A 13,961-nucleotide genomic window follows, 5' to 3' on the forward strand; every position below is an offset into this window, starting at 1 on the left:
TATCAGGCAGTCCAGGTTGCAGGATGTATAAGGAAGCCACAAAGTTAATGTCTGTACAGTTTCTCCTTCTGCTTCAGAAACAGGATTTAAACATCCCCTTCGGACAAGACTAACCTGTTCCTAGCAACAGCAAAGTAGTTCAGTGGCAGACTTCCCTGTCACAGAGACACAGATTTCCTTACCACAGAGCTTGGGGGATACTTAAATTCAGATAGAGACTGGACAAACTCATAAAAGGTAAATAACAATGAGATTTACTAAACACAGAGACCACTTTAGTTGAGGTCATCCATCAAGCTGCAAACACCTGGAAGCTGAGCATATATGTGATGCTTCTTCACCTTTGTCTTTTTACACAGCCCTTACTCTCTTGCCAAGGCGTCTCCTTTTGGCTGTTGGTAGAGACAAGACTATTGAGTTAAACAAGCTCTTGCCTAATTCAGCACAGCTGTTCTTGCACAAACTTAGGTGGAAACAGAGGAGTTGACTGAGCACTAAAGGCAAGAGAGGAGAGATTAGTATCAGACCTATGACTACTAGAAAGGCAGAGACCTTCGTTATGGTAAGTCTGATACTGTAAGGTTGATCATAGACATGAGTGCAAAATAAGTTGCAAAGGCAACAAACAGTAAAGATGTGATACAACATCAGATGTGTCACAATGTTTACCCAGTTACTGCATTATGGGTCCCCTAAGATCCTGGAAAAGGACTCTAAGCTGGTTTTCTCCATAAATAAAGCCCAGAAAAATTTAAGCATCTCATGTAATGGCAATCTTTGCCCAGCATCTTCACTACAGGAAAGCTCTCTTCCTTCCTCTCACAGGAGATAATAAAGCAAAAGCAGTTCACAAGAAAAAGCCACAGGCAGGCAGAAACAAAACAGAACAAAGGCACTGACTCATCTTGCGTCTCTGAGGTAGTGGAGTTGGAAAGCTGCATACACTTTTCCAACAGAAACAAAACTGGTTGTCCTTTTCTGTTTTTTACAGTGAGTGACCGCAACGTTTGTAGTGCTCCCTGAGCAGTGTGAGCAAGCATGAATGCATGCTGATTACTGATAGCAGACACATCTAGCAGAGCCAGAGGCCTGGCGATATGGGAGATTTCATCAGCAAATAAAGCAAGTGCCCTGTATAAGGGGAAGAACAGAATCAAAGTTGTTCTAACAGCAGCACGGCTTATGGCAGCTTTAAAAATATGTGAAACAACAGTCTGAGAAACCTCTCTCCACTCACCCCCCTCTATGTCACGGTTCATCAGAATTTCAGTTGTGCTCAGCCACCAAAATGGTCTGAATTAAAAGATAACGTTGCAAACAATCCAAACAATCTCAGCAATTCAGTTTAAGGCTGCCTGTGGGGCCACACTACTCAACTCCTGGCTATAGTGATACCACACAGTACCCGTCGGGACCTACTGAAGCCACTTCTGCCCTGGCTGTTGACAACCCTCCTCCATCCCACTTTGCAAGGTGCACCGTAACGAGAGGTGCCCAATCAACAGCAGTACATGTGCAACTCGGGCAGAAACCCAGTAAACCACTGCATGAGAAGCATGCTGCACTAAAACAGATCCTACCAAGCTATGGAAGACAAGTAGTTAGTTAAGGAAAACCGTGGTGTACAGAGTCAGTTATTCATCAAGTATGACACAGATGAGTCTGACCTGAAAGTGTATGCTAGGACACAGCTAATACTGAAAAGACAACATAGGAAAAACGCTTGCAGGGAGGATAAAACTGCACATATAAGCATACTGTTCACTGTTCTGTTTCTGCACTTCTTGGCTTTTTTTTTTTTGTGGCTAATAAATCTAGACCAACATGCTTATTTTAAATAGAACGTCACTTCCAAAAAATGCCTGGCACATGAGAAGCAGACTTTCTAAGTGTAGAAGTTCTAAGTGTAGATGTTGCACAAAGTATTGAATGCAAAGTCAACAGATGTCAATAAACCCTTCCATTGTAGAACTGAATGGAGCGGCTGTGTCATTTGTATTTTAGTAACGCCTTTAAAACCTCAGAATGAAGACTGCAATCCACTGGATATTGTAATCAAAACAGCCAAAAGTCTCTAACCTAAAAACCAGACAAGTCATAATTTTTACTTAAATTCAAAGACACAAGCAAGAGGGCAAGAAGCAGCACACACTGTCACTCTAATTGTCATTACAAAACAAACAAAACTAAACAACACAATACAACATGGAAATTTTTGAAATTACAGCATGACTACTGGAGTTTAGGATCCACAACCACAGCCATAATACTGTGTGGGAAGAGCAGGATAACTGTACTTCAACTACTGCTATTTAGGTATGAGAACTTTCCACTTTCACACCATTTACACACTTTGCAACAGCAGCAAAAACAGATTACAAATGGGAAAGACAGTGGGAGGAGAAGAACTCTAATGGAAAGCAAAGTACGGTTCATTAGGGTCTTAACCAAAAAAGAGAACAGCTACAAAACAAGGTGTCTGTAAGCTTACAGCCCATTCCAGGGACTATTTAAATCTCTCCTCATCTGAGGCTCTTATTCATGAATGTTGACATTCCAGTCCTGCCAGCTCAAAGCACAGGGCTTAACTGCACACCACAGGGAGCTCCCAGGAAAACAAGTCAATTAAAAAAAGGTCACGTGCAAGTACTTGGCTTCTTTAGAGAATATAGCTTCAGAACTAAATAAAATGGTTTGGATTTACATCTCCACACAAGACAGATACAGTATCAGTGACGGCAGCTGCACATTGCAAATGGATTTTAACAGCAATACCAAGTTGTATTTCAGCACACAGTGATAAAATACTTAAACAAAAATCAAAGCAACTTCCATACCATAATCATTTTCACATCAGCTAAATGTAATGCTTGTCAGTGAGACTTGGGGCGACAACTGAAAAAATATTTACGGAGTGTTATGTTGTAGTTCTAACTACTGATAGGGCAAGTCACATTTAGAGTTCTAACAATACCCTTCCTTTACCAGCAGGTCATCTGTTCTTCCCTTTGCTGATCTGTCACAGAGTCACTCTCAAGCTCCCAAATGCTGGAACACAAATTCTATGATTTGTGCCTCAATGAGGGAACTTAATTAACAAATCTAATCATACATGCAAATTCTTCCCTGAAGTTACTATTGTGCAAGTCATTTCAAGACAGTGATCTTGTTTTGGTAAAGCATTTAAAGCATTTTTGGTCTGCATTTGATCAGCAGCAGCTTTGTTGCATACAATGATGTAAAGTTCATGAAAAACAACAGATAACCTTTTGAACCCAGGCAATTTTGCAATGCAATAAAGAAAAATGTTTTCCAACTGTTAAGTGAAGCAGATCTTTCAGGGGAACAAACTCAGAAGAAATCCCAAGTCCTTTTCACTGTAACTTGAAAAAACAGAACTGCATTTAAAGCTTGCTACAAAAATAACATGTTGCTTGCAAGTAAGCTAGATGTCAACAGTTCTACACTGAGCTTTTCATAAATAACTTTTAGAAACAAAGCCCTTAATTACAAGAACATCACATGTATAATTATGAAAAAATGTACAGTTTTGTCCTGGCAGAGGCCCTAATTTATTTGCGGAGATATAGAAACTTTGGGAAGACTCATCATGCCTAAAGCTCAAGACTAATTGCTTATGGAATAAAAAAGGGAAGAGCTGTAGAAACAAGCAGCAACCAGCATCAACGAAAGAGGGAAAGCTCAGTAATCTACTGAAGAAATGTGTCCTTGGCAGCTTAGAAGAATGTAAGAATGACAGAGTAGTCTAACAAGCACAGTATACAATAATTCATACAAATTAAGAGAAAAAGATCAAATGCGGATGAAAACAAAAATAAGATGAATTTTTCAAAGTTCTGGAGCTCATATTTCTCAACACTTCCTAAAAATGAAGTATGAAAAACCAGGAATATATGCAGTAGAAGCTTTCAAACAGTCTTACTACTACTGCATAAATTTTAAGTTTTGTCAGCTAAAGGGTAATGAATCAAACTTTACTGCCAAACAAAATTTCCATGCATACAAGCAGATTCAGTAGTAGAATTACTGGATTAGAAGTCATATTCTGCCACATTTAACCCTATGACTTAATTGAAACTAGCAGGGCAATTAAAAAGCAACCCACTGCTCACTGCATAAAGATGACACTCAATGGGACAGCAAAAAAAGAAACAAAAATGCGACAAAAGAAAAATAAAGGTTTTGGCAAATTAGAAACAGTCAAGGTATCTTGATATTGAATCTGGAGAGCACACTAGTGGTCATGTGATCTCAAATCACCAAATTTTAAGCAGCATTCATTTCATTTGCAGAATTAAGCCTTAATGCATCAAAAAAGTTAATAGATATATTCCTAGAAAAAGTGAAGCATAAATGGTAGCAATGCAATACACACATTAAAAGCACACAAGAGCAACAGCTTTCAAATGTACAACAGAAATATAACCAGGTATATATGTTACCCCATTCTATATTTATGCACATACTTTTTTTTATTAATTAAGCCCTGAGCATTTGGGCAAAGACAATAATAAAGAAGGGGAAGTGACAGGGAAATCCAGGGATAACCTTGTAAAAGTTTAAACGTATATGCCTTAGCCAGGAATCAAGCACAAGAGCACAGATGACAAACTACAAATATCTGAAAGATTTAACCCAAGAAGAAAGCAGGATTAGGAAGTGAGAACAGAAATTAAGAGAACAAATTAAGCAGAGAAAAATTCTGGTCAAGTATTTAATTACATATGGAAGTGATTGCTGAAAATGTATTGAAAATATCACCAGTTAAGGACATTTAGAATTAAATTAGACAGGACCCTAAGAGAAACCTTACCTAAGCACCTGCAAAGACAGAGGTTCCATGATTAATTACTCCTGATGAGTAACTTCCAAGTTACTAGCTTCTTAGTATTCTAAATGTAACCCATCGTTTTATATACAAACACACAAAATAGTGTTCACAGCAGTATGCACATTGGAAGGGAACTGCTAAGATAAATTCTAGCTTTAACAATTTGTTTTGAATCTAGTGGCATGGCTTGAGGACATTTTCTCAATTCATTTGCAAATGTTTCAAGTGATCCAGGATGAGACATCGACTACAGTGATGCAATATTGGACAGACTCAAGATTTCTCCCAAATTCAATTATGTCTTTCCATTAATCTTCTACTGTTTATTCTTAGGATGTTAATAAATAAAAATGACTTTTCAGAACACCGAACACCATCTACTATCACCTTAATTTTTTGAATACATTTGTGTATTTTTCTCCCCTTTCCCTATAATTTGGTTTTATACCTCTAATAAAGTTATTTCTAACAATTCTAAACCAAACAATTTCATATTCTACCTCAAAACTACCTTTCCCTTTTGCTTTCCACACCCACCAATCTGACAAAGGCACATAACGCAGGTACCAGATGTGCACTAAAGAGTGCACAACAATCACTGAACATTAATTCTTTACCACCACCATATGGGGAAGATTTCAAAGAGTTAACAGAAAAGAAACTGGGCACAAGAAAATCTGGCTGTAACCAAGCTCCATCTAACATCTTTCAGAAGCTTTAACCTGGATCACCTGCATGCATTGCAGCACCACCCACTAACAGCTCACCTCGACCTCTAGAGGAACTTCGACCTCGAGGAGCCCCTACCACCGTTCCTCCTCCACGTCCCGTCAACCGCAGCACAGCAGCACTGTTTACAGACATCGAGAAATTTCTCTGCCAAGAAGAAGAAAGAGCCAAGGTGAGATTCTATTAAAATAAACCAAAACCAGAAACACTTACCATTATCCTAAATTTAGCTTAAGATCAGCTTTGCTTTCCTTATGTTCATTAGAAGTTCCCTACAACTGACTATACTATCAAGGAAAAGGATTCTTCGGAGGCATGAGTAGCTGAAGCATTCTATAAAAGGATTTTGGCCAATGTTAGTGCCTCCAAGTTACTTACCTGAAATTTCCATGCTCTAAAGATAGAGAGTGAGCATCTGCTCCTTTATCAGATGATTCCAGCACAGAAGTGATTCGAACACCAGCAGCTTTAAACACAGCCACTGAGTTGCAAAAAGAGATTGGTACCTGCCTATACCTGACACCATTAATTATTATCAATTCTAAACTTCTGAAGCAAAGCAGGAACATGTAAAGAGCAGCAGAACTTGAATAACATTATATTTACCAATCTCCTTTGAAGAAGTCTTTTTTCTCTAAATGCGTCACAGGAGTAACATGCTTTGGGGGAAACTAAGTCTATTTAAGACTTACGAAATTTAAGTGATACTCATTTTATTAAGACAATAAACACCAGTAAAATTCCACTTTATTTTAATATGAAATAATTGCTAAAGAAAAAGCTTTTTTAATAAAGAATAGATAATTATAACCAACTCTGGCCCCATTCTCTGAGAACAAATAGTTGGAAAACTGGGCCGAAGAATTTGGGAACGTGATCAGAAACATGACTGGAAACATTAACAAGCAATCCTGCATTCAGAAAGTGTGTGTGAATTCAAGTTTTAAATAATTAGAATGCAAACTACTCCAAACAATTGTTACATCAGGCTTCTTGATAGGAACTTAAAGGAGGCAAATTGCTTACGTGAACTCATCTGAATCACTATGACTCTGAAGGTCTTCAGAGCACAATGAGACAAACAGTTATATACTATTTAAAATCTAAATGGCTAACATCAAAACCAACAGACATCTGAAGGAGTATTAACCCATTTCAGAAACAAGCTTAACTGCTTTATTTGTTCTACTTCTACAAAGTAGACCTTCCTTCAAGAGAGAATTGGTAACTATGTAGAATTGGGGGCAGGGAAATATCCAGTCATGCATGGCAAAATAGCAAGGTCAGCCTCCAGTAGATTTATTTTCCTATCTAAAGCAACCATTTCAGCAGCAAGTCAAAACGAACCACCTCCACTTGCCTCTAAACAAATGGCCACCTTTCCTGCTATTGATACTTCTGCTTTTTTTGTGAAGCAGTGAAATATTTTACTGCAGACACAACTTTAAACTATTGATCAGATTCACTGTCTTCCATAGGAGATTCCTTAATTTTTGATGCCTTATTTTTCCAGTAAAAAACACAACAGTAATCTCACTTCCTTTTCTTTTATTTGACTTGTCTGCCTACACTCTGAACAAATTCTCCCTCCCCTCTGTAGAGCTTGCTGCAGTAAAGATTCAATCCTTGTAATGTGCATAATGATAATAACCCACGTGGTAAGATCACAATAAGTAACAAAAAGCAAAGTCTAAAAAGCAAAAACCACCCTACTACTGATTACTGAATTACTTCAGTGTCCATCCCTGACAATGCACACCAAAGAGCAAAGCTGCCCTAAAACAGGGGCTCAACTAATTCTTTAGTAGCAATGGAAAACATCCCAACAGGTGTCAGAAACATAACCAATGAGGACAAAAATATCTCCATTACTTTCAGCAAGAGTTTGAGACTCCCTTACTCCACAAAGAGGTAAGATTAAGACAACTGAATTCTTTCCTAATGCAGGTAGGAATAAGGGCAGGGGGAAAGGCAGAGGAACATATGCTGCATATAGCCAGTGGTCAGTGGTGGAAACCTCTGTTAAAGCTATCTACAGAAACCTTTTCTTCAAGACAGTTCTCTGAAAACAGATCTCAGACAAGTCTATGAAGTCACATAGCAAAACTTACTACAAGGTGAATCAGTTGAGCTCTAGGTTAGCTCAGCATCCTTATCACCAGCAAGGTGACGTTCTACCTAAAAAGGATAAAAAGGGACAGCAATTCCAACCAAAGTATATCTGTGTCCTGTAATAGGGAATACTGTAGCCGTAAGTATCTGACCAGTTAAATTTCACAGAACAAAACAAATTTAAGCTTAAACTCATATAGCTGACATTATCTAGATAACACATCTTTAAATCAGTTTGAGACAAGTTCTTCCTAGACAAACTACAGATACAACTACAGTGCTATTAGGACCATAACTCTCAGGTTGCAAGGAAGAATTGCTCTGAATCCAAGCCTAGAGTAAGCCTGATGGGTTCAGCTTCAACTGAACACCACCCCGAAGTCCATGTGTTCTGATCAGCCTGTCCTCTACAGGATTCACAGATCTCCATCCCTCGATAATACTGCTTTCAGTATTCACAGGGGTGGGGGTGGCAAAGGCATTTTAAACTCTTTTATCAACCTTAAGAGCTTTCCTGCACCATGACCAGCAGCAAAGCCATTAATATTCACCTCAAGTTCACTTCTAATGATGATGAACAATGTTTATTATGTCACGGGGAACAAACACCAGGAATTTCTGGTAGCTTAAATAATGCTGTTCCCTTGGAATCTCAAATCAGTCATGAAGGCGGGGGAAAAAAGATCCAAGATCTTCAGACAAGAAAAACCAGATTGTTCACATCCTCTGGGTCCCCAGAAAGCATTAAAGGAAAGATTTTCTTAAAAAGGCAATACAGACCTCTTCTTTCAAATTAAGATTTTTGTGGAGATTGTAGAGAACTGTTAAGTTGGCCATGAAGACTCCTGTATGATTAAAGGTGAAAAGGAGCAGGAAAAAAACAGTGACACGGTGGACACTAACTCCTCAGAAGTCCTCAAGACTGATGAAACACTGGGCACTGCAGCAGAGGACCACCTATCTCTGAAGCTCAGCAGTGCTTACCATCTCATCTGTACCGAGAGGGTACTCGGCACATTTTCAATACCATCGCCTTAAACTCCTACTATTCCTCTTGGAGAGTATCTTGACAAACACCAGAAGTCAATGTCCCTTTTAACCATATAAGGTCTGCAGTTTACTCTCTGAAGGACTCGCTATGCATCAGCAAAAAAATTATGTCCAAAGGTATTTAACACCAAGCTTCAAAATTTTGGCGTCCTACTGTATGTCTGCCTGACCATTTCCTGGGCTTGCTGCCTGAATCCTTCCTCTTCCCACTGCAGAATGGGGGCTAAGTTTTCCCATAAAAGCATATTCTCAATCTCAGTGGCCTTTTAACATTAAGTATGACATGAAGTGCCTACACTGTATTCACGTGAACTTAAATATGACTACTGATTAAAAGCTGAACTATTAGCACCTTATGTCAAAGGACAGCATCCTAAAAATACACAAGGAATATGAAGCAACTCTGAAGAAGAAGAAATTCCAGAAGAGGTAACGAAGATATGCCAGAATACCCAGGCACAAAAAGATGATGAAAAACTCAAGAATACAATAGCATGGGGCAAAGGAAGAAGATGCTCGGAAATCTAAAGAAACTAATACTAACACTCCCAGCCCTGCAAAAATCAAATTACACTCAAGTCAGTAAAAACACTCAGCTTTCTATTAGAAAAGAAAGAAACAAACAAACAAAATCAAACCACATTATTGTGAAGTAAGAAAAGTGCTAAGAAACATTAGAAAACAGAGAGCAACTGCAAAATCAGAAATTGACGGCCATAAAGAAATCAGAATCAGAAATCTGAGGCATTTATCAGCCAGGGGGCAGGCACAGGCAGTTTTCTCTGCTAGGAATTGAATTTAAAGCAAGGGCTTTCCAACTACTCAGATCAGTCACCCCTGAAATGGCATCTTTGTAGAATACCTGTTCTCACTCTTATCGTGTTCACCAATTAATTATACACTTATAGAGACCAAACAAGGAAATAATAAAGTAACTGCTTCCACACGAAGTAGTTAAGACTACCACACCTTCCCAAGAAATGTTAACAAAGAACTTCAAAACTTCTCCAAAGACCACAAAACTGAGGTTACAGAACTTAGACAACAGAAAAGGTGGTCCATAAACTAGAAAGTTTCACTGGTCTGAAAATACAGTGTACTTAAAAAAAAAAAGTAATACTCCCCAGATGATGATCCTGGATTTAACAAGTTGACTCTCTAGCATCAACAGAACAACACATGAAAAATATTTGTTCAAATTTAAGATAATAATTGAGCATGAATGGAATTAAAACTTTATGCTAACACAGTATACTTTCATAATTTCTTTCCCTGAAATCTACTAATCTCAAATGTTATGTTTTCTAATGGAGGCTTACTCTCTTACTTTGCCTTTACACTAATGACAATCTAAAGATTTTTTTTTTTTGGTAAAGAAAATACAAACCTGTTCTTCTTCTGTAAAAGGTACGAGTGCCAGTGGTGGCAGGGGCTCCTCTTGTAAAATAGGCAGAAACTCCTTATCCAGAAGGTCTGAAGGTATCTGTATGAAAGGAAAATAGCATACAAATATACCCAAGTATTTCCACTTCATAGATGATGCCACATACTTTCATTTACAAAAAATTTTATCCTGTCAACTCTGTCTCCATCTACTCAGTACACCAGTACTTCCAATAACATTTATTGGGGGTGGGTGTAACTCCACTGCAAATTTACACCCCCACAGAAGAAAGATTCTTCCAGACAAAACATCCAAAGCATCCATCACCCATAGCTGTAATATGTAAAGTATCAAGATCATACATCAGAATTCAAACTTCCATACCACTGCAGCTCAAATCTGAACCAAGAGACATTTCATCTGGTAAATTTAATAAGTATTCCTTTAATTTCAATGCCCTTTTATAGCCAGATTTTTATTTATATATTAACAAAACTACCATATGTAGCACAGAAGTTTTATCTGATTTAAAGTCAGTGTTTCCAATTTACAACCATCAAGGAGAGTAAAATAAAAAAGTGAAACTATACGTATGGATTTATTAAGTAAAGAACACCAATAATTTAAATAAATTTTAACACTAATTTTTAATCAGACCATCGTCAGATGAAAGCTCCACCAGCAGATGTGACCTTGAGCATGTGGACAAGAAGCTGCAATTACAGCCAAGTGAGCTCTAATTATGCTAACAAAGAACTGTTTCAAAAATATCTAGTTCACAGTGCTAGAGAGAAATACTTCTCCCAACTTTAATTGAAGCAAAGCAATCTAGGCTTTTATTTTTTCATTTGAGTATATGCTAGCAGAAATCTTCCTGTTTTCAATCTTTTAATCAGAGATGCAACTTCACCTAATCTTCAGCCAGCGAAGACTGAAGATGACACAGTGAAAAAGGACTAGGGTACAACATACAGCTTAAAAACATCGCATCTAGTAGTTGGCCAGAAACAGTGTCAAGAGTCCTCTCAGTCCCAATAACTAGCATTATTCAACACCATGGAAACACATGTATATCAAAAGCAAGACATACTGTAATAATAACGCCCTTCTGGCAAACACACAGGGAGAAAAATATTCTTTTGTACCATTCATAACCATCAGAGAGCTTCCTGTAACACAGGGTATTAATAGGTGGCTCTGAATCAGACACAACTGTAGAGGTCTTAACATCATCTGATATAACACACAAACTGTAAAGAACAATGACCTCAGACAGGCTGACTTATTCAAGCATAACATCAAGGTTTACATGGCAGCTTCTCAAAGTAGAGCAGGATAATTCTGCACGTTAAAGCATGGCTTTAAGCTATAACACACTTAACAGCTTTACAAAAATCTTGTGACATTCAACGCCCTTGAATCAGTGTATAAGCAATGCAAGGCTCCCAGCACTGTATGAAAATGTCAGCGCAGCCAAGGCAGGGTAAGAACATGGAGGTATGTGTGCACATCTATATGCAAAGTTAAAGGCACAAGCTGACATAATTTCTTGCAGTCCCTCACTGACTCGAGGGTAAGGTTCTCAGAGGGGTCCAGGCTTCTAAAACACTACGTCCCTGCTGCAACAAAAAAACAACCTCTGTCACCATCTACAGAAAAACCTAATGTTTACAAACGAATCATTTGCCTGAATCAATCAGTTGCCTGAAGCGCTCTCTGAAATATGGCTTTTTTATCACTGAAAACCTTTGTCTGAAGTTAAACCAGTGGGAAGTTCTTGACCTTGCACACTGCTCTTCTGTATTACATGTGCTGATTGTATTTGTGTCCTGAGTCCTGAAGAAGTGAACAACCTGAGAACTGCTCTCATTGGGCTGATCACCTGCTGAAGTGACCTGCCTTAAGTCAGGATAAATGGGGATCTTGCCTTTTTTAGATGATCTGCTAATATGATTCACTGCCTGGCTTTCAAGCTGAATCAAATAACTATTTTACACTATATTAAATAAAATCCTACTGCGGCAAGCAAATCTGCACAGCTGCAAAGAGACTTTAACCCTCAGTCATCTGTGGCAGTAGGACTGAATACGGCAATCAGGTTTTTTGTTCTCGGGGAATACAGGACATTGCTCCTTAAGTGGCAAAAAAGAATCAAACATAATGAACGCAGTAAGAGTGGGATCAAATAAGCACACACACAAAAAACCCCTGCAATTGGACCCCTTCAGTTCTTTGCCAAGTGATACATAATTTTTGTCCATAATCATAAACCAGAAATAACCATTCCTAACCACCAGACTGTCATTAGAAACACATCTCAGGCCTTCTTCTTCCTGCTCACCTTATTATCCTTTAGAAAAAGTGCCAACATTTCTTCTCTCCCATAGCGATAGTCTGCTAGTTTGTACTTTGGCAAAGCCGGAGACAAAGGAGGCGATGTCACACTCCCGCCACTAGACAAAGCTCGCAGCCTAAAATAAAGCAGGAAAGCAATGAAAACTGAGTTAAGGAGAATGTGTTTTCACCTATGCTATCATCCCTCTGCAGACTTACAGATTGCACAAATGAAATAAATCCAGTACTCAAAGTCATTAACAGTCTAACTTCAAAACTCTAAAACTTGGTGCTTCAACAAGAAGAGTGAAAGAACTTCCCTCACTTTTCCCATAGCCAGGAGAAAGAAAAAAGAAAGAGAATATATTCCCACAAGCACATCAAGGAATTCAACTCAGCCCCTGGAAAACTCTTTTGTGTTGACTACACAGCAAGCTAGCTACACCCCTGAAGCCTTGACTAAGCTATTTACACTGGCTGCACAAAATTCAGTTATAAGTCTTTTATAGATATTCATGACAACAGCTTCTTTTTCACAAGAAAAATTCTTACCACACTAGGGACAGTGCAGCAAACATTAATCTAAGGAAAAAGTTTATTCAGATGTTCCACAAAGTTTAACAGACAGCATAGGACACTAAATTTTGCAATGAGGTTTCTTCTTGTGTCTCTGGCATCTTATTCTACTCCAAATTCCTTTTCCAGAACTTAAAATTAATGGCATTTTTCAGAAAGTACATACATCATTTAGATTAGTGTCTCAAAGAGAGATGTGCAAAATACAGACACACTTTAGAGACATTTCAAGTAGTAATCTACCTTACAGTAACAGATAAATATATGCTATTAAGTTTGGTTTCATCCCACACTCAACTTCTTGCAGATAACATCTTACAGTTGTATGACATTATTCCTGCTCTGCAGGTGGATTAGTCTCATTCTATATAACCACTTCCTCAGCTACCTAAATATCCTGTATTTTTAAGTTTGAGGAATGTTTTACAAAATGAAGTATCTCAAGAAACAAAACCCAGACCATTTTCCTGCATTATCCTTGATGTGCATCTTAGGTAAGTAAAAGGATGAAAACTCTCCTCAACAATCACAAAACCCTTGGAAAGGAAGATGCTTTAAACGACAACAGTGATTCAGAAGCTACTTTTCACCTACTTATTGAAGCACGCTTTGATTTGTTTTATTGTTCTTTAAACAGAAAGGGAAACGGAATTTGCAAGTCAAATGTTTCTCTTATTTTTTAGTTTGGTGCCACCCAGTGGCAGTTTCTTCACATATCACTTCCAAACAAAAAATGCCCGGGGAGGCATTATTCAGAGGATTAGCTGGCTCAATGCAATGTTCAACCCAGATCAAATGTGACCAAGAGTTTCACTATTAAGTGATATAACAGCACACGACAGACATGACTATACTGCAACCCACAAGAATAATTATAAATGTTAGAATTGTATTCCATTATTTCCATAAAAATCTAGTAACTCA

The 13,961-nt window shown here is 38.1% G+C and overlaps 1 protein-coding gene across 10 annotated transcripts in view; it reads right to left on the reverse strand.

Annotated features, from left to right (window-relative positions):
- The window catches only part of GIGYF2 (GRB10 interacting GYF protein 2), a 79,212-nt gene that overhangs the window by 50,965 nt on the left and 14,286 nt on the right, over positions 1–13,961 (reverse strand). For all 10 annotated transcript variants that reach the window (XM_032990603.2, XM_042799952.1, XM_042799982.1 and 7 more), the window contains 3 exons: positions 12,469–12,598; positions 10,131–10,226; positions 5,620–5,728 (listed from right to left, as the gene is read on the reverse strand). In XM_032990603.2, coding sequence (XP_032846494.1) covers positions 5,620–5,728; positions 10,131–10,226; positions 12,469–12,598 — 335 coding nt within the window. The remainder of the gene's footprint in view (positions 1–5,619; positions 5,729–10,130; positions 10,227–12,468; positions 12,599–13,961) is intronic.

The sequence above is a fragment of the Tyto alba genome, unplaced genomic scaffold (genome assembly GCF_018691265.1).
Source record: "Tyto alba isolate M040663 unplaced genomic scaffold, T.alba_DEE_v4.0 Super-Scaffold_10, whole genome shotgun sequence".
Classification (NCBI taxonomy): Eukaryota; Metazoa; Chordata; class Aves; order Strigiformes; family Tytonidae; genus Tyto; species Tyto alba.